The following is a 20,714-nucleotide window of genomic DNA, read 5'->3' as shown; positions in this document are numbered from 1 at the left end:
ATTCATTAGGTATAATTTGTGTTTTTTTTATTATGTCTATGAACAGTGTCCATGGGGTAGAGAGGTAGAGAGAGGTAGAGAGAGGTAGAGGTAGAGAAAGAGAGAGAGAGAGACTGGATGAATCACACCTTCATCTTTATGTATTTTTTTACTATGCACAAATATATTCTCTCTAATTGCATGTTGTAACTGTTTATGTCATCAGGTCTCAATCATGGTTGCATTAGCACTGGCACACGATACCGGCAACTATACAATGAACAAGCGGGAAAAGCGGGTATGTCATGGGCATTTCCAGAAAAAAGAGAGAGAAAATCTTGAAATACATTTTTGAGTTTAAAGAAAGAAGTACAATGGCCCTCATCCCCTTTCCTAAAGGAGCTGCTGGTGCGTTCCAAAAGAAGGTGGGTCCTGTCCACCATTGAGCTAGTGGAGGAGGACCCTGGACCTTTTCCCAAGATAGCCATACAGGTAAAAACATCATGCACCACCAAACAAGGTACAAAAGCACTGGGCCCATAAATAGTCTATGGTCATTCATCAGAAGAACAGTTGCTTCCAACATAACTCTGTAGTAAGTCATACTGTAAACCCTGGACCTGTTTTGGGCTTCTCCTAAACCAGGGATCCAGTATTCATAGAACTGCAAACTGCTCATCAACAAGGCTGTCTTTCCAGATATTCAACGATAAAACGCCAATGCTCAAAAACAACTACCAGTTCCGTATAAGTGGAACCGGAGTGACCGAGGAACCGATGGGCGTGTTCTCCATTGGCAACAAGGACGGAGTGGTTTATGTATACAAGGCCATTGACAGGGAGACATACCCCTTCTTTCACGTGAGCATCAACACACACAGACAGAAGGACGGACAGACAGACAGACGGACGGACGGACAGATTACCTAAAACTATCTTAACCAAACAGAATATCTGTCATGTTTTGTCTTTCATCATGTCTTGTCCCTGTGCTTCCCTCTGCTGGTCTTATTAGGTTCTTTCCCTCTTTCTCTCTCTCTATCGTTCCGTTCCTGCTCCCAGCTGTTTCTCATTCTCCTAACTACCTCATTTACTCTTTCACACCTGTCCCCTATTTTGCCCTCTGATTAGAGTCCCTATTTCTCCCTCTGTTTTCCGCTTCTGTCCTTGTCGGATTCTTGTTTGATGTTTGCTGTTCCTGTGTCCTTGTTCCGCCCTGTCGTGTTCTTTGCCTTCTTCAGATGCTGCGTGTGAGCAGGTGTCTATGTCAGCTACGGCCAGTGCCTTCCTGAAGCGACCTGCAGTCTGTGGTCGCGTCTCCAGTCGTTCCTCTCTATTGACGAGAGGATTTCAGTTCCTGTTTTGGATTGACCATTGATAATATCCAGGAGAATCATTATTTGTTTATTACTGGAATAAAGACTCTGTTACTATTACGTCGCTTTTGGGTCCTCATTCACCAGCATAACAATATCTAAACATAAATTGACAATCATAATATTATTTCCTACAGATTAATTTTGACATCATGGACAAGGAGACTGGTAATCTCGTGGACAGTACTCTGGGGTTCGACGTGGCGATTAAGGACATCAATGACAATGCGCCTTACTTTGAGAACCTTATCACGAAAGCCAGTGTGAAAGAAAGTTTACCAGAGGGTCAGTACACAGAAAGGCTGTAAATCATATGCCTGCATATAGGCCTTGCACAAAGTATACTTAACTAGACTGTTCGCACAAGAACCAATCAGTCATTGCGTTCGGCTGAGAAATCAAGTGGCAAGTGGGTGCTCTTTTTGAGCAGAGAGAACATATAAAGGGGAACTAATTTCCCCTTTTCTCCTCCTCCTCCCTGATCTTCCCCTCCTGCCCTCCTCTCCCCGTCTTAGGCTATCTGCCAGTGCCTCTGACAGTCAGGGACAGGGATGAGGCGAACACAGAAAACTCCACCATCAGTTTACGGGTGTTGTCTCAGGAGCCAGCTGAGCCCCAGATCAACCTGAAGCAGGTGGAGGGCACCAAGATGAGCCAGCTCACCTTCACCGGCTGCTTCGACTATGACGTGAGGTCCCACTACAACACATATGCACACACAGACAAGCCATTACATGCACAGACACACACACACTTGACGTACCCACGCACAAACACATACACAAAACATTATGAACATGACATAGTCTGACCAGGGGAATCCAGGTGAAAGCTATGATCCCTTATTGATGTCACTTGTTAAATCCACTTCAATCAGTGTAGATGAAGTGGAGGAGCCAGGTTAAAGAAGGATGTTTTAGCCTTGAGACAAATGAGACATGAATTGTGTATGTGCCATTCAGAGAGTGAATGGGCAAGACAAAATATTTAAGCACCTTTTTGAATAGGGTAAGGTAGTAGCTGTCAGGCGCACCGGTTTGTGTCAAGAACTGCAACGCTGTTGGATTTTTCATGCTCAACAGTTTCCTGTGTGTATCAAGAATGGTCCACCACCCAAAGGACATCCAGCCAACTTGACGCAACTGTGGGAAGCATTGAACTCAACATGGGCCTGCATCCCTCTGGAATGCTTTCAACACCTTGTAGAGTCCATGCCTCAACGAATTGAGGCTGTTCTGAGGGCAAAAAGGGGGTGTAACACAATATTACAAAGGTGTTCTTAATGTGTATTTTAATCTGTATTTTAAAATGGTGGGATCAATATTTTATTTATTTTGTTCTTCGTGTAGAAAGTAAAGATGTATAAAGTGGTTGTTGAAGCTAAGGATCATGGGAAACCAGCCCTGTCCTCAACTGCAGTGGTCAACCTCCACATAATGGACTCCAACACTCACCAGCCAGTGTTCAAAAACAAGACTGTAAGTTCCAAGTTGGTTGACTGGTTGATTGACTGATTCAATGATTTGTTGGTTGATTGGTTGATTGATCAATTGATCAACTGATTGAGTGAACATGTCTTTATTGATTTGTGAAACACAAATATTTACTTTACCTTCTTTCTGTGCAGTACAATACTCAGGTTATGGAGATGGAGTCCAATAGGGAGATACTCCGAGTGGCTGTGACTGACGCAGACACCCCCAACACCCCCGCATGGCGGGCCGTTTACTCCATTGTGAAGGGGAACGAGGAAGGGAACTATAAGATTGAGACCGACCCCAAGACCAACGAAGGTATACTGACTGTCATCAAGGTGAGTCTGTTTGACCTTATGACCTTATTCAAGGTTCTGAGCATCAACGTCACTTACAGATATGCCATTTTAATTTGATCACTCTGTTGTTGCAGATCATTTTCCTGCACAACAGTAAAGGCAAACTTGTAGTGTATTCAAAGTTTAAAAAGGCTTCTAAAGTTTGTAATTTCCACTTTAAAATGTCAGACTTGATTTGCCCTGATGAAAAATGTATAAACCCCTACAAAAATGACCATTAATTATACTCCACATATTAACTCACATGTCTTGTTGCTGCAGGATAGTTGCTGCAGATAGTACTAGTTCCAAGTAGTTTTTTCCATTTTTGTTTTGTATTGACTTACATTGCTCTAACATAAGTACGGGACTACATTTCCCAGGGGAAGGATTTTGAGAAGACGACGGTGACCAACGTGGAGATCGCCGTGGAGAACGAGGAGCCTCTGTTTGTGTGTGGCTCAGGAGGGCCCAACTCCCCCAAAACCCTGACCGCGCTCCCCCAGAGAGTGAATGTGGCGGTGGAGGTGATTGACGTGAACGACCCCCCGGAGTTTGACAAAAAGGTGGTAGACGTGTACGTGAAGGAGGAGGAGGTGACAGGGAAGGTGCTGTACACGCCCAAGGTCACCGACGTTGACTCAGATGTGGGAAAAATCAGGCAGGTGGCAACATGTGATGACTCAGATTCACCTGGGTTGTGATATTGATTACCACAACTTATTTTGTATGTACAGTATGGATTCAAAGTAAGCATATATCTGTCCCATCCATGTCCTGACCAGGTATGAGTTAGTTGAGGACCCAGCAGGCTGGGTCACCATAGATAACAAGACAGGAGCGGTTACTACAGTGAAGAAGATGGACCGGGAGTCACCTCACGTCAACAAAGACAACATATACACTATCCAAATCCATGCCATAGATGACGGTTAGTGCGTGAGGTGTGTGTTTGTCTGTGTCTGTGTGTGAGTGTTTGTGTGTGTGCCTGCGTGTGCACCTGCGTGCGTGTGAACATGCATGTAGCTGTGTGTGTACGTACGTATGCATTTGTACAGTATATGGTATTGAGCATAATAAAGTATTTAAAGAATCTCTTCCTCTCTCAGGCAAACCTCCTGCCACAGCTACAGGCACCATTCTGGTTCACCTGGGGGATATCAATGATAACATACCCTCTTTGGTGGAGAAGGAGCTGGTCATGTGTGGTAACAAAGTGATTGTGCCAGTAGAAGACAAGGACAAACCTCCCTTTGGATGCCCCTGTTCCTTCTCCTTGGGAGTGGACAATGGAGACAAAACACTGAAGAGCCACTGGAAACTGGACCCTGCCAATGGTCAGCAGAATCACACACACCCATAAACACACGCACGCGCGCATGCGCGCGCACACACACACACACACACACACACACACACACACACACACACACCAAAGCACTGCTTTTATCCATCTACTATCGCCATACAACCTGCTAACCTAGAAAATACCACTACTCAGACGCCAGGTCCTTCCTTTGTAGCAGCACAGAATTAAATATCATTATAAACTGGGTGGATCGAGCCTTGAATGCTGATTGACTGACAGCCGTGGTATGTCAGACTGTATACCATGGGTATGACAAAACATTTACTTTTACTCCTCTAATTACATTGGAAACCAGTTTATAATAGCAATAAGGCACCTCGGGGGTTTGTGGTATATGGCCAAAATACCACGGCTAAGGGCTGTTCATACGCATGACTCAACCCATACGCATGACTCACACCCCCTCAGGACTTATTGCTAAATTAACCTCCTACCTTCTTTTCCTCTCCGTCCACCACTCTCCCTTGCTCTCCCCCGGTGGTCAGGTATGGAGGCGGGTCTGGTCAGTCTGAAGACCCTGCCGTACGGTAACTACACGGTGCCTCTGGTGATCCTCGACCAGCAAGGCGAGGAGGCACATGACATTGTCCAGGTGATAGTGTGTGACTGTGGGAAAGAAGACAAGTGTAGGGCTTCTCTACCCCGGAGCTCCAGCCTGGGCTCTGCCGCTATAGGACTACTGCTGGCTGGACTGCTGCTCCTCTTACGTGAGTTAGAAGGGAATAGGAATGGAGTACTGTACAGTATATAGGGATAGTTAGAGAGTAGGTGGATAATCAGTAAGTCAGTTACTCAGACACTCTTAGAACTTAGTGCTTGTGGCCTGAAATTCAGTGGAAAAAATGAAGAGAGAGACACCAATTCAGTCTAAACTAAATCACATCTATCAAATTGAGAGCAAACTTTTGATGCATTATTGTAATTAAAACATGTTGATAGATAGCAGTGATACAGCATGCTATGAAAAGTTATAAAAACATGACTAAACATCCATTCATTTTTTGTATGGTAAAATGCTATGAGATATGACTGTTAGTGGTGACTGTGTGGTTGTGTGTCCCTCTCCCAGTGCTACTGCTTTTCCTCCTGCTGTGTGAGTGTGGCGGTAAGAAGTTCACACACCTCCCCCTCAACCTGCAAGAAGAGGGCAACCAGACTCTCATCAACTACAACGAGGAGGCTGGGGGCAGTGCATGCAAGGTGTGTGTGGGTGTATATGTTCACGTGCATGTGTGCATGTATATCTACAGTATTTGTGCCGAATGTATACATTAAGTTATGTGTCTGGGTGTTCAGCACAATGACAGGAGTGTACAATACAATCACTTACTGAGCTGTCCTGTGTAGGGTTGCAAAGGGAGGGTATATTAATGGAAACTTTCTAAGTTTACCAGTAAACTACCAGAATTTGGGTGTCTTTCACAGATGTTATGTTATCTATCACAAGACATCTAGTGGCCCTTTTGGGTACTTCAGAATATCACAGGTGTCTGTAACTATCTCTGGCACTCTGTGACCTTATCACATGTAAAATATGTAATAATTAAACAAGATTATTTTAAAATAAAAAATAGAATGACAAAGCTGTAAAACGTCATCCTAAATATAAACCATCAACTTAGTCAATACCATTGGTGTTTAATATGAGGGTTTCAGCATGAAATATCCTTTATATATTACACACTTGTAGTTATTTTACCATGTCAGTATGTATTTATTTTACTATGTCAGTATGTATTTATTTTACTATGTCAGTATGTATTTATTTTACTACGTCAGTATGTATTTATTTTACTATGTCAGTATGTAGCTATTTTACCATGTCAGTATGTAGTTATTTTATTATGTCAATATGTATTTGTTGTCAATGTTTTGGCGTCAAACTGGTGGCAGTTGTGAAAAAGTCAATAGTTGAAGAGTTTCAGAGGTAATTGAAAATAATGCCAATGTTAATTAGATACTTTTTCATGAATTTTCTTTTGAACCATATGGTCTATCTACTAGATACTCATGGACGATATTGACACAGATATATAAAATATATATACATTTAAGTTATTCAAGTATAATTGACCAAAGTTACAATAGGTTGCCATAGATGTTCTGTAAATTACCTAAATTACTGACGATTCCGGTAACTTTGGTAAATCACCAGTAGCTTTGAAACCCCAGTCATGTGCTTATATTATTGTTGTCATTGAGTCTGGGAATTACATGTTTTTACTGTTGGCAAGACAGGTATTCTTCCTCTGGTATGTGACCAGTTTGTAGTCTGACATGATGTTTCATCTTGTAATAACTTTCAATGTTCATTTTCTCTCATCTCTTTTCTCTTTCCTCTCCTCATCTCTTTTCTTCTTCCTTGCCTCATCTCTTTCCTCTTCTCATCTCTTTCCTCTCATCATCTATTTTCTCTTTCCTCTTCTCGTCTCTTTTCTCTTTCATCTCCTCATCTCTTTCCTCTCCTCATCTTTTTTCTCTTTCCTCTCCTCATCTCTTTTCTCTTTCCTCTCATCTCTTTTCTCTCCTCATCTCTTTCCTCTTTCCTCTCCTCATCTCTTTCCTCTTTCCTCTCCTCATCTCTTTCCTCTCCTCCTCATCTCTTTCCTCTCCTCCTCATCTCTTATCTCTTTCCTCTTCCCTCTCCTCATCTCTTTTCTCTCCTCATTTCTTTCCTCTCCTCTCCTCATCTCTTTTCTCTTTCCTCTCCTCATCTCGTTTCTCTCCTCATCTCTTTCCTCTTTCCTCTCCTCATCTCTTTTCTCTTTCCTCTACTCATCTCTTTCCTCTCCTCATTTCTTTCCTCTCCTCATTTCTTTCCTCTCCTCATCTCTATCCTATCCTCATCTCTTTCTCTTTCCTCTCCTCATATCTTTCGTCTTTTCTCTCCTCATCTCTTTCCTCTCCTCATCTCTTTCCTCTCCTCATCTCTTTTCTCTTTCCTCTCCTCATCTCTTTCCTCTCCCCATCTCTTTCCTCTCCTCATCTCTTTCCTCTCCTCTGCAATCATAAACTCTTCTTCTTTTCCAATACTCTCTACTTACCTCTCCTGTCTCCTCTCTGCTGCTCTTATACCCATATCCTCCTTTTTTTCTTCTCCTCCTCTCCCTCTCCTCCTGTCCCTACCTTTTAGGGTGAGTCCATGTTGATCCTGACCCCCACCGCTCCTAACAGGGAAGTGATAGATGGAATGAAGCAGACCACCCCAGGCATACCGGTAAACTGGCCACTATTCTTACTTTCTTCTTGTCTTCTTTTTCATTCTTTCTGTAACTCATCTTTTTCCGTGTCACAACCCTTATTTAAAAATACAAAAAACAGTCTATGGTCAACACAGGGCCTGAGATTTTTCAATGACGTGTCTGTGGGTGTGTTCTGCACGGTTAGGTGGAGTTGTGTGAGAGAGTGTGTGAGGTGTCATATGATGGAGGAAAAAGTAATTAAAATCACGACAGTTACAGGTAATTAGTGGTTTCTGTGTACGGTGTGTGCTTCCCTCTAATACGTACGGTATGTATGGTAATCACTGAATGAAGCAGGTTCAGTCACTATTAGCATAATTTAGTTTCTGTAGTACCAATGAGAGAGTAAAAGAGATCACATCCATGATTTGGGTGTGACTCATGAGCACATGTGCCACATGCAGAGTGAGTAAGCCTACAACACTGACTACATTCTCCAAACCACATTTATATGGTAAGGCTGACTGTGCAGGGAAGATGACTCATCTGCTCAAAGAATGTGTTAGAGCCCCCAGAACAGGTTTAAAAACCTAAACATTTGCTTACAAGTCTTGGAGGAGACTTGCATTTTGTAAAGGGTGAAGATTAATTATAGAATACAGTACAGATGTGATTACTAAAGAGCTAAGTATAGGCCACATCACAGTAGTGTGTACCAGAGATTTATCAAGTGTATGGATATTATGGAGCGAATTAGTATGTACTAAGATATTGAGTGTAGTGGATTGGGCAGGACACAGTGTGCATGGTGAAGTAGGCCCGGTGGACCACATCAGTGAGATTCAGAAGATTTAGAAGGGCACTGACTGACATACACTACATGACCAAAGTACGTAGACACCTGCTCGTTGAACATCTCATTCCAAAATCATGGGCATTAATATGGATTTGGTCCCGCCATTGCTGCTATCACGGCCTTCACTCTTCTGTGAAGGCTTTCCACTAGATGTTGGAACATTGCTGCGGGGACTTGCCTCCATTCAGCCACAAGAGCATTAGTGCGGTCGAGCACTGATGTTGGCCGACTAAGCCTGGCTCACAGTCGGTGTTCCAATTCATCCCAAAAGTGTTCAAAGGGGTTGAGGTTAGGGCTCTGTGCAGGCCAGTCAAGTTCTTCCATACCGATCTCGACAAATCATTTCAGTATGGACCTCGCTTTGTGCACAGGGGCATTGTCATGTTGAAACAGGAAATGGCCTTCACCAAACTGTTGCCACAAAGTTGGAAGCACAGAATCGTCTAGAATGTCATTGTATGCTGTAGCGTTAAGATTTCCCTTCACTGGAACTAAGGGGCCTATCCCGAACCATCAAAAACAGCCCCAGACCATTATTCCTCCTCCACCAAACTTTACAGTTGGCACTATGCATGGGCAGGTAGCATTCTCCTGATATCTGCCAAACCCAAATTCGTCCACCGGACTGCCAGAAAGTGAAACGTGATTCATCACTCCAGAGAACGCATTTCCACTGCTTCAGACTCCAATGGCAGCAAGCTTTACACCACTTCAGCCAATGCCTGGCATTGCGCATGGTGAGCTTAGGCTTGTGTGGGCGGCTGCTCGGCCATGGAAACCTATTTCATGAAGCTCCCGACGAACAGTTATTGTGCTGACATTGCTTCCAGTGGCAGATTGGAACTCGGTAGTGAGTGTTGCAACCAAGGACAGATATCTTTTACGTGCTACGCGCTTCAGCACTCGGCAGTCCCATTCTGTGAGCTTGTGTGGCCTATCACTTCGCGGCTGAGCCGTTGTTGCTCCTACACTTCAGAATAACAGCACTTACATTTGACCGGGGGAAGCTCTAGCAGGGCAGAAATTTGACAAACTGACTTGTTGGAAAGGTGACATCCTATGACGGTGCCATGTTGAAGGTCACTGAGCTCTTCAGTAAGGCCATTCTACTGCCAATGTTTGTTTGTGGAGATTGCATGGCTGCGTGCTCAATTTCATACACCTGTCAGCAACGGGTGTGACTGAAATATCCGAATCCACTAATTTGAAGTGGTCTCCACATATCTTTTGTATATATAATGTAACATTAAATTATGGTTTCCTAAGATTGAGGGATTTACAAGCAATATGTATCATATGCTTGCCAATGGAGAATGAGTTAGAGCCAAGTCTCCTATCTGTAAGATAGTGCTACTGTTTGAACAGAACTACCTATTATATAACTGTCCCTACCTTTCTATCTGCTACAGAAGTAGGATTCTAATTTGAGCCAGTTTGCTACAGCAGGAAAATAATTCTGCATCAACAGGAAATGTGATTTATTATGTGGATTATAATTAATGGACAGTGTTGTAGGGGTTGATACATTTTCATAAGGGAAATCAAGTCAAAAACTTCTGAAGCCTTTTTTAAAACCTCAAATACACTATAAGTGAAACATTTCCTGCATTGCAGGAAAGTTCTCCTGCTACAGGGGGATCAAATGAAGATCCTACATCTGTACTACACCACTTCATTTCCCACCGTTAGAGAACTTCTACTCCACAGACCTGTATATCATATTATGTGGCTCAGTTGGTACAGTAGAGCATGGTGCTTGCAACGCCAGGGTTGTGGGTTTGATTCCCACGGGGGACCAGTATGGAGAAAAAAAATAATGAAATGTATGAACTCATTAACTGTAAGTCGCTCTGGATAAGAGTGTCTGCTAAATGACTAAAATGTAAATATTATTATATTCTTAACTCTGTCACCACCAACAACAAGACTAGTTACTATATCTTCTACCATCTTACTACAACACTTTGATCACAGTCTAAATCACTGTTGTTTATGCTGTGCTTAATTCTTGCTCTCTGATTGGACAGTTTACTCAGAAGACTAATGAGATGACCCAAGAGGCCAATGAGATGTACAGAACCACAGGGAGGACCATTGTGAGTGACATCCTTACTGACAATCACGATTTTCAAGTTTTTTTTAAGTATGTGTTTTTAAATACCTTGAAATACTTCCCTTTTGGATGCATCTCATCTCTAGTCGATGGAAGTCTCACATCACATTAAACCATTTGGGCAGTGTGAAATACATGCAGTTCATGCCTGCCCTTGTTCACTGGCTATAGCTCAATCTGAACTGTGGGAAACTTTGTTTTTGGGAGGATATTAGCCGATGGCAAAATAACAAAATGCAAAAGTTTTATTTAGCTTGAACCAGTTGTACTGTCCTGACTGTTCAATAGCACTGATAAGCATTGCATTTGACCTGTGTCAACTATTTGTGAGAGACATTTCAAAGAGTGAAGATCTTAAATGCTCTTCCTACCTGTCTCAGTGGTATACTTTCCGTAGTTCTACATTGAGTGGTACTACATCACTGTGTACATAACATAATTTAACTCTTCATAATCCTCAGTTATGCTTTAATTTTGCACTTTGTGCATTTTCCCTATTACTATGTCATTATCTAACATGCTCATACCATGTTAGATACTTAACGCAACAAAATAGTGGTGACAACAGTGGTACACAATTCAGTCAGCTGATGGAGTAGGGCATCAGTCTACATTGAAATGTATATAACCTTTCAAGTTTTCAAGTTTTAATGTCACATGCCCAAGTACAGTGAAATGCCTTTCTTGAAAACTATAAACCCAACAATGCAGTAATCAATATCGATGTAATACAAAAAAAAAGGTAGAACAAAAACACACAATAAATAAAAATAAGAAGAACACGAGAAAGTAAGTAAGCATACGATATACAGGGTCAGCTCCAGTACCATATTTACAATGTGCAGGGATACTGGATCGATAGAAGTAGATATGTATAGGGTAAGGTGACTAGGCATCAGGATATATGATAAACAGAGTAGCAGCAGTGTATATGATGATTGTATATGAGTGGGTGAGTGTAGCGTCAGTATAAATGTATGTGTGTGTGAGCAAACTATGGAGTGAGTGTTTGCGTGTGTTGGAGTGTCAGTGTGTGTGACAAGGGTTAACTCAGATAGTGCGTGTAGCCATTTAGTTAGCTATTTTGTTAGCTATTTATCAGTCTTATGGGTTGGGAATAGAAGATGTTCAGGAGCCAATTGGTGTCAGACTTGATGCACCGGTACCGCTTGCCGTGCGAAAGTAGAGAGAACAGTCTATGGCTTGGGTGGCTTGAGTCTTTAATGATTTTCTAGGCCTTCCTTTTCACACCGCCTGATATAGAGGTTCTGGATGGCAGAGAGCTCGGCCCCAATGACCAACTGGGCTGTTCACGCCACCCTCTATAGCGCCATGCGATCGAGGGCGGTGTTGTTGCCATACCAAGCAGTGATGCAGCCAGTCAAGATGTTCTCAATGGTACAGCTGTAGAACTTTTAGAGAATTTGAGGGCCCTTGCCAAACCTTATCAACCTCCTGAGGTGGAAGAGGAACTGTCAACATTTTAAGTCCTGAGTGATTTAGACACCCCGCTCCACTGCAGCCCTGTTGAAGTGGATGTTCCCCCGTTTCCTGTTGTCCACGATCAACTCCTTGGTCTTACTGACGCTGAGGGATAGATTGTTGTGCCAGGTCACTGACCTCTTCCCTGTAGGCTGTCTCATAAATGCCGGAGATCAGGCCTACCTACATCGTATCGTCAGCAAACTTGATGATGGTGTTGGAATCATGCATGGCCACGCAGTCGTGGATAAACAGGGAGTACAGGAGGGGACTAAGCACACACCCCTGTGGGGCCCCCATGTTGTGTGTCAGCGTGGCAGAGGTAATGTTGCCTACCCTCACCACCTGGGTGTTTAGTCCCAGGTTCGTAAGCTTGGTTACGAGTTTAGAGGGGACAATGGCGTTGAACTCTGAGCTGTAGTCAACGAACAACATTCTCACATAGGTATTCCTTTTATCTATGTGGGTGAGGTCAGTGTGGCGTACAATTGAGATTGTGTCATCTATGGATCTGTTGGTGCGGTATACAAATTGGAGTTGATGTGTGCCATAATCAGCCTCTCAAACCACCACATGATTACAAATGTGAGTGCAACAGGGCGGTAGTAATTGTGGCATGAAGCCTTAGAGTTCTTGGGAACAGGAGTGATTGTGGTCATCTTAAAACATGTGGAGATTACAGACTGGAACAAGGAGAGGTTGAAAATCACTGTGAATATGCCTGCCAGCTGTTCTGCACATGCTCTGAGAATGCGCCCTGGAATACTGTCGGGCCCCGCGGCCTTGTGAGTGTTGACCTGATTAAAGACTTTAGTCACGTCGACCTCGGAGAGCTATATCACCCAATCATCTGGGTCTGTGACGGCCCTCACACCCAGCACAATGTTGGTATTGTCAAAGCATACATAAAATGCAATGAGTTCGTCTGATAGAGAGGCAATGTTAAGCAGTTTACGGCTGGGTCTTCCTTTGTAATTCGTAATGGACTGTAGCCACTGCCACATGCGGCGGGCGTCTAATTACGTGTAATATGATTCCACCTTATTCCTATATTGTCCTTTTGCTCGTTTGATGACTCTGCGGAGGACATAGCAGGACTTTTTGTACTTGTTCCAGTCCTCAGCCGTAGCTTCAGGGTTGGCTGCGAAAGCCCTGTGTGCGGTAGCCCTATCCTTTAGTTTAGCGCCAACCTCAGTGTTAATCCAGGGCTTTTGATTGGGGACGCAGCGAACCTTCACTGTGGGGACAAATTCGCCGATGCATTTCCTAATGAAGCCGCTGAGGGAAGTTGATAGCTTGTTGATGTTATCAACGGAGTATCAAAACATATTCCAATCAGCGCTAGCAAAGCAGTCCTGTAGCATAACCTCTGATTCTGGTAACCATTTTTCAATGAATTGAGTCACGGGTACTTTCTGTTTGAGCTTCTGCTTGTAAACAGGAAGCAGGAGTACAGAGTTATTATCTGATTTGCCGAATGGTGGACGAGGGAGGGCCTTGTATGTTTGCTTGTGGGTAAAATAACAGTGGTCAATGACTTTATCACCCCTAGTGGTGAGGGAGACGTGTCCGAGAGCCATGTTCCCGAAATGCAGAGAATATTGCAGTTTTGAGAATCACGTTAGAAGCAAATTACTATCAAGTGACATTGGAAAGTACAATGGAGGGAAGAGGTGGCCGGTTTTCCCTTCGCCTTCAGGATCCCCCTCTCTTGCCTCTGTAATGCCAGCCTTTCTTCTTGCGTATCCCAAAAATTGGGTCGGAATTACAAAAAGAGCTCAGGGCAGATGAGTTGAAGATGAAGCCTGAATTTAGGTAATTAACTGCTGATCTGATGTTCAAACGTTCTTGTCGGTTGTAAGAAATGATAGAGGATACATTTCATGAAAATAAAGTAAAAATGAATGACAAAAGAATCACAAAATAGAAAAGCTGGGTCAGAGCTTGCAAAACAGCGGCCATCCAGTAGTCTTAGCAGCAGCGCCTATGTCTCAGAACTCAACCTCCATCTCTCCCCAGGTCACCCAGGTGTCCTCGTCAGGAGAGGGAGGGTTCTCAGGAGGGGGAACATTCCAGAGAATGTGCGAGGCCAACGGAACTCTGAGAAGCCAGGGTGGGCGGGGCATGGTGAGTGACATCTGCAGGCAGCCACTAGAGGGAAACATAACCCTCCTTTTATGAATTTTTACTATAGTGCTGTATGATTTGACAGGTGTATAGATACAGGTTATTACAGATTAACTACAGGTTATCAAGGTTTTATACAGTGAAGTGGGTGCATTAATGCAGTCGATACTTACACATTCATATTGTTGATATTATATTTTCTAATTGCAGTACCAGACTACAAGCATGAACAATACCATGAGGGTAAGTGTTGCCGTGCACTATCAGGATCTGGTCTACTTGACACCACACCATTGACACATACATACACACGACATACACTGTTGTTCCTCCATCAATCATCCATGTTTGTTTTTTTGTGTTTTCTCCACTCTCTCCTCAGAGTAACTCTTCGAGGTATTCCCGTTCCTTCGGCTTGCTGTCGAACCAGCACATCTCAGAGCACATAGACCGGGTAAGAGACCAAAAAAGTGTTAAACAAATTAAAATATATTTAATATTTGAGATTCTTCAAAGTAGCCACCCTTTGCCTTTATGACAGCTTTGCACACTCTTGGCATTCTCTCAACCAGCTTCATGAGGTAGTCAGTCTTGAAGAAATTCCCACATATGCTGAGCACTTGTTGGCTGCTTTTCCTTCACTCTGCGGTCCAACTCATCCCAAACCATCTCAATTGGGTTGAGATCGGGTGATTGTGGAGGCCAGGTCATCTGATGCGGCACTCTGTCACTCTCCTTCTTGGTCAAATAGCCCTTACACAGCCTGGAGGTGTGTTTTGGGTCAATGTCCTGTTGAAAAACAAATTATAGTCCCACTAAGTGCAAACCAGATGGAATTGTGCATTGCTGCATGATGCTGTTGCAGCCATGCTGGTTAAGTGTGCCTTGAATTCTTAATAAATCACAGACAGTGTCACCAGCAAAGCACCACCACAACATCACACCTCCTCCTCCATGCTTCACGGTGGGAACCACACATGTGGAGATCATCCGTTCACCTACTTTGCGTCTCACAAAGACACGGCGGTTGGAACCAAAAATCTCAAATTTGGACTCATCAGACCAAAGGACAGATTCCCACCGGTCTAATGTCCATTGCTTGTGTTTCTTGGCCAAAGCAGGTCTCTTCTTCTTATTGGTGTCCTTTAGTAGTGGTGTCTTTGCAGCAATTCAACCACGAAGGCCTGATTCACGCAGTCTCCTCTGAACAGTTGATGTTGAGATGTGTCTGTTACTTGAACTCCGTGAAGCATTTATTTGGGCTTAAATCTGAGGTGCAGTTAATTGCCGATTTCTGAGGCTGGTAACTTATCCTCTGCAGCAGAGGTTACTCTGGGTCTGCCTTTCATGTGCTGGTCCTCATGAGAGCCAGTTTCATCATAGCGCTTGATGGTTTTTGCGACTACATTTGATGAAACTTTCAAAGTTGTTGAAATGTTCCGCATTGACTGACTTCATTGACTTCCTGTCTTAAAGTAATGATGGACTGTCGTTTATCTTTGCTTATTTGAGCTGTTCTTGCCATAATATGGACTTTTAACAAATAGGGTGATCATCTGTTTTTAATTTTTATTGGGCGATGTTCTGTTTTTAATTTTCAATTTAACTAGGCAAGTCAGTTAAGAACAAATTTTTATCTACAGTGACGGCCAAACCCTAACCCGGACGACGCTGGGCCAATTGTGCTCCGCCCTATGGGATTCCCAATCACGGCCGGTTGTGATACAGCCTGGAATCGAACCAGGGTCTGGAGTGACGCTTCTAGCACTGAGATGCAGTGCCTTAGACCGTTGCGCCACACGGGAGCCCACTGTATACCACCCCTACCTTGTCACAACACAACTGATTCGCTCAGATGCATTAAGAAGGAAAGAAACTCCTTATTAACTTTTAACAAGGCACACCTCTTAATTGAAATGCATTCCAGGTGACTACCTCATGAAACTGGTTGAGAGAATGCAAGAGTGTGCAAAGCTGTCATCAAGGCACAGGGTGGCTACTTTGAAGAATCTCAAATATAAAATATATTTTGACTTGGTTAACACTTTTTTGGTTACTACATGATTCCATATGTGTTATGTCATGGTTATGATGTCTTCACTATTATTCTACAATGTAGAAAATAGTAAAAATAAAGAAAAACCCTGGAATGAGTAGGTGTGTCCAAACATTTGACTGGTACTGTATGTGACATGTAGAAAAGGTTACATACAGTAAGTAGCCTGTGGTGTTAGAACAGAGAGAGACATTTTGGTAAAGATGTGTATGATGCACCATGTGGTCTTGAAAACAAGAACTAATGGTGGTAATATTTATCTTATCATTAATACAAATTCTGTAATGTAAGAAGTATCCCTCTATTGGACCTATTACATATAAATAGCCTACTTGTTTAGTTATTAGTATTGAGAGTTCTACAAAATCTTATAAAATCTAATTAAAATATGATTTAAGATTTTTCTTAAATTTTTTCTAACATTGACACATTGGTGCTCCAGAAGCTGCATATGATTGGAGACGAGGTGGACTACCAACCTTACGGGTATGGATACGAGGGGACAGGCAGCAAGTGCCAGTCGCTGGACGAGCTGTCGCTAAACAAACTGGATGACAACCTGGAGTTCCTGGGGGACCTGGGGTCAAAATTCAACACCCTGGGGGGCATCTGTCAGCAGGACATGCAGGAGAGGAACATCAGGCTGTAGACACGCATGCACATGAACACACGCATGCACACGCACGCACGCACACAAACACACACAACTGGCTGGACTGGAACTGGAGATGGTTCTAACGTAACTGCGCTACGACACTGATAGGGTGAGCGCCATCAGCTGGAGAAGAGGACACAGTTACACCAAACATCGCCCATTGAGATTCTGGATCATGCTTTGCGTCATATACGACAGAGGGCCATTTTTTTACCGACAAAAAAACATGCTGGATTGGCTTTTACCCACACAAGGAGGGACTGTGAGAGACACTTTTGATATTTTGGATGTCTGAAGACACAATGAATAATGACCTCACTGCACTGAATAAACCACATCATGCTCGGATGGATTTATGGATTTATGTTTTGACAGGGCCGGGGTGTGTTTGTATGGTGATTGTTTTGCAGTGGTGTAAAGTAAGTACTTGAGCACAAATACTTTAAAGTACTTTACTATTTATATTTTTGACAACTTTTACTTTTACTCCACTACATTACTAAAGAAAATAACTTCATACATTTTCCCTGACACCCAAAAGTACTCATTACATTTTGAATGCTTGCCAGAACAGGAACATTTTCCAATTCACACAATTGTCAAGAGAACATCCCTGGTCATCGATAGGGCCTCTAATCTGGCGAACTCACTAAACACAAATGCTTTGTTTGTAAATAATGTCTGAGTGTAGGAGTGTACCCCTGGCTATCCATACATTTTACTGGGTGACTTTCACGTTTACTTGAGTCCTTTTGTATTAAGGTATCTTCACTTTTGCTCAAGTATTACAATTGGGTACTTTTCCAACACTGTTGTTTTGTTGTTTAATGTGTTTTTTATCATCAGGCTTCACAGTACTTTTCAGCAGCAGCTTATCATCTCTTGATCTACTAGTTATGCCAGAATGGGATAATTTTGATGCCAACACTTGGATGGAAACGTCAACATCACCTCTGTGGGAGTTTTACTATCGTGCGAATGATACTTCATAACCTCTCTCTGCTTAGGATAATGATTTACACATGTTGCTTTCAACTAATTTCTTGACCTCGATGGAGTAGAATCCCACACGATGTCTGGTAGTATAGAATTGGGACACAGCAGATTCAGAAGAACAATTGATAGCTATTTTGGAATCATCACCTATCTGCAGAAAAGTGACAATGCCTAACCATGGCTAACCTGAGAGCCTGGAACCATTGTGTGCCCTGCCCTCACCAAACCTTTAAGAGCAATCAAAGCTGTGCTGTTGTGTATCCTAAACATAATGTAAAGGTTCACTGTATAATACTAGACTTGGTTTCCTTCACTTTTGCGCACAGGTCTTTTTTTCTTTTTGACTTGCTTCTCTTTTATTCCCTGCTAACGTCTACTGCTATGCCGGTTTTGTATCAAAAGACAATATATCAACATGTTTTTGTTTATATTTCAAATTTGATTAAAGTATGCACGTCATGGAAAAGTGTCTCCGTATCTCTCAGCCATACCTCACAAAAACACGATTATGATCCTAAATGGTTTTCAAGGTTTTTCACACTAAACATGACATGAAATCACTTCAATGACATGAATTCCTTGGAACACCCCCTTGAGTTCTCCGTAAAACTGACACACCCACTGTAACAATTTCATGTGAATAGGAGAAGGTCATTTTTGTGTAGTCCTGTCACTACAGAGGTAGGATCTTAATTTGCCCACTCTTTTGCAGGATATCTTAAAACGTGTAGTGTATTTGAGGTTTAAAAAGGCTTCTGAAGTTCGTAATTTCCACGTTGAAATTTCAGACTTGATTTTCTCTTATGAAGAATATATCAACCCCTACAAAAATGGCCATTAATTATAATCCACATAATAATGCACATTTCCTGTTGCTGCAGGATTATTTTCCTTCTATAGCAAACTGGCTCAAGCTAAGATCCTAAACTTGTACCCATATCTAACCCATTCTAATAATCCCTCAGCAAACTGAGTTTGAATCATGCCGATAGTACATGCTCTGACCCGCCCTTCCTGTTGATGCTACAGACCAAGTTGTAGAACTGGTTCTGTAATACTACAGAATAGAGGAGTGGAGAGACCTAGAGTGTGTAGAGGTGCGGTACAAGACTTGATTCTGTAAAGTTTGTGACATATAAAAAACAGTATGCACACATCAAGTACTAGATAATATTGTCCTCTATGTTGCAGTAGAGCTACAACTTTATGTAATACATATCCTAAGCAGGGGATCGATAATGAGCTAACAGTTTGATTTGTTTATAATACATATGCATTTGCTAGAAAACCAATTTCAATTAGTAACATTATTGCAACTACATTGTAAGTCCTAATATTTTTTAATACAGTATCCACCTTCTAAGGTAAATGACATTGGGGCTGAATTGACTTCCCGTCAGGGATGGACTTGGACAAGAATTCAGCCCTGGCATTTTATCCTATTAGACCATCCTAGAGACATTAATGACACTCAGGTGTGTCCAATTTATCAAATCAAACTTTTTTTGCCACATGCACCGAATACAACAAGTGTAGACTTTACCGTGAAATGCTTACTTACAAGCCCTTAACCAACAGTGCAGTTCAAGAAGAAGAAAATATTTACCAAGTAGGCTAAAATTAAAAGTAATAATAAAAAGTAACACAATAAGAATAACGAGGCTATATACAGGGGGCACCGGTACCGAGTCAGTGTGAGGTAATCTGTACATGTAGGTGGGGCCGAAGTGACTATGCATAGGTAACAAACAAACAGCGAGTAGCAGCAGTGTACAAGAGGGGGGGGGTCAATGTAAATTGTCCGGTGGCAATTTTTATGAATTGCTCAGCAGTCTAATGGCTTGGGGGTAGAAGCTGTTGAGGAGCCTTTTGGTACTACACTTGGCGCTCCGGTACCGCTTGCCTTGCGGTAGCAGAGAAAACACTCTATACTGGGTGACTGGAGTCTCTGACAATTTTCTGGGCTTTCCTCTGACACCGCCTATTATATAGGTCCTGGATGGCAGGAAGCTTGGCCCCAGTTATGTACTGGGCCGTTCGCACTACCCTCTGTACCGCCTTACGGTCAGATGCCGAGCAGTTGCCATACCAGGCGGTGATGTACCCGGTCAGGATGCTCTCAATGGTGCAGCTGTAGAACCTTTTGAGGATCTGGGGACCCATGCCAAATCTTTTCAGTCTCCTGATGTGGACACCAAGGAACTTGAAACTCTCGACCTGCTCCACTACAGCCCCGTCGATGTTAATGCGGGCCTGTTCGGCCCGCCTTTTCCTGTAGTCCACGATCAGCTCCTTTGTCTTGCTCACATTGAGGGAGAGGTTGTTGTCCTGGCACCACACTGCTAGTACTCACCTCCTCCCTATAGGCTGTCTCGTCGTTGTCGGTGATCAGGCCTACCACTGTTGTGTCATCTGCAAACTTAATGATGGTGTTGGAGTTGTGCCTGGCCATGCAGTCGTGGGTGAACAGGGAGTACAGGAGGGGACTGAGCATGCGCCCTTGGGGAGCTCCAGTGTTGAGGATCAGCGTGGCAGATGTGTTGCTACCTACCCTCACCACCTGGGGGCGGCCCATCAGGAAGTCCAGGATCCAGTTGCAGAAGGAGGTGTTTAGTCCCAGGATCCTTAGCTTAGTGATGAGCTTTGAGGGTACTATGGTGTTGAATGCTGAGCTGTAGTCAATGAAAAGCATTCTCACATAAGTGTTCTT

General features: G+C 43.0%; 1 protein-coding gene across 1 annotated transcript; it reads left to right on the top strand.

Annotated features, from left to right (window-relative positions):
• The first annotated feature begins 699 nt into the window (after positions 1-699).
• On the top strand, positions 700-17,002 carry LOC120061631 (cadherin-like protein 26). The gene is made up of 15 exons (XM_039011534.1): positions 700-840; positions 1,493-1,640; positions 1,871-2,043; positions 2,705-2,833; positions 2,983-3,168; positions 3,552-3,829; positions 3,954-4,099; positions 4,278-4,505; positions 5,023-5,244; positions 5,607-5,737; positions 7,671-7,754; positions 14,190-14,297; positions 14,508-14,540; positions 14,680-14,751; positions 16,796-17,002. Exons 1-15 carry the CDS (start codon positions 700-702, stop codon positions 17,000-17,002), a joined length of 2,286 nt encoding a protein of 761 aa, XP_038867462.1.
• The last annotated feature ends 3,712 nt before the right edge of the window (positions 17,003-20,714 follow it).

The sequence above is a fragment of the Salvelinus namaycush genome, chromosome 16 (genome assembly GCF_016432855.1).
Source record: "Salvelinus namaycush isolate Seneca chromosome 16, SaNama_1.0, whole genome shotgun sequence".
NCBI classification, from domain to species: Eukaryota; Metazoa; Chordata; class Actinopteri; order Salmoniformes; family Salmonidae; genus Salvelinus; species Salvelinus namaycush.
The sequence above is the reverse complement of the archived record's forward strand: the minus strand, read 5'-3'. Positions and strand labels throughout refer to the sequence as shown.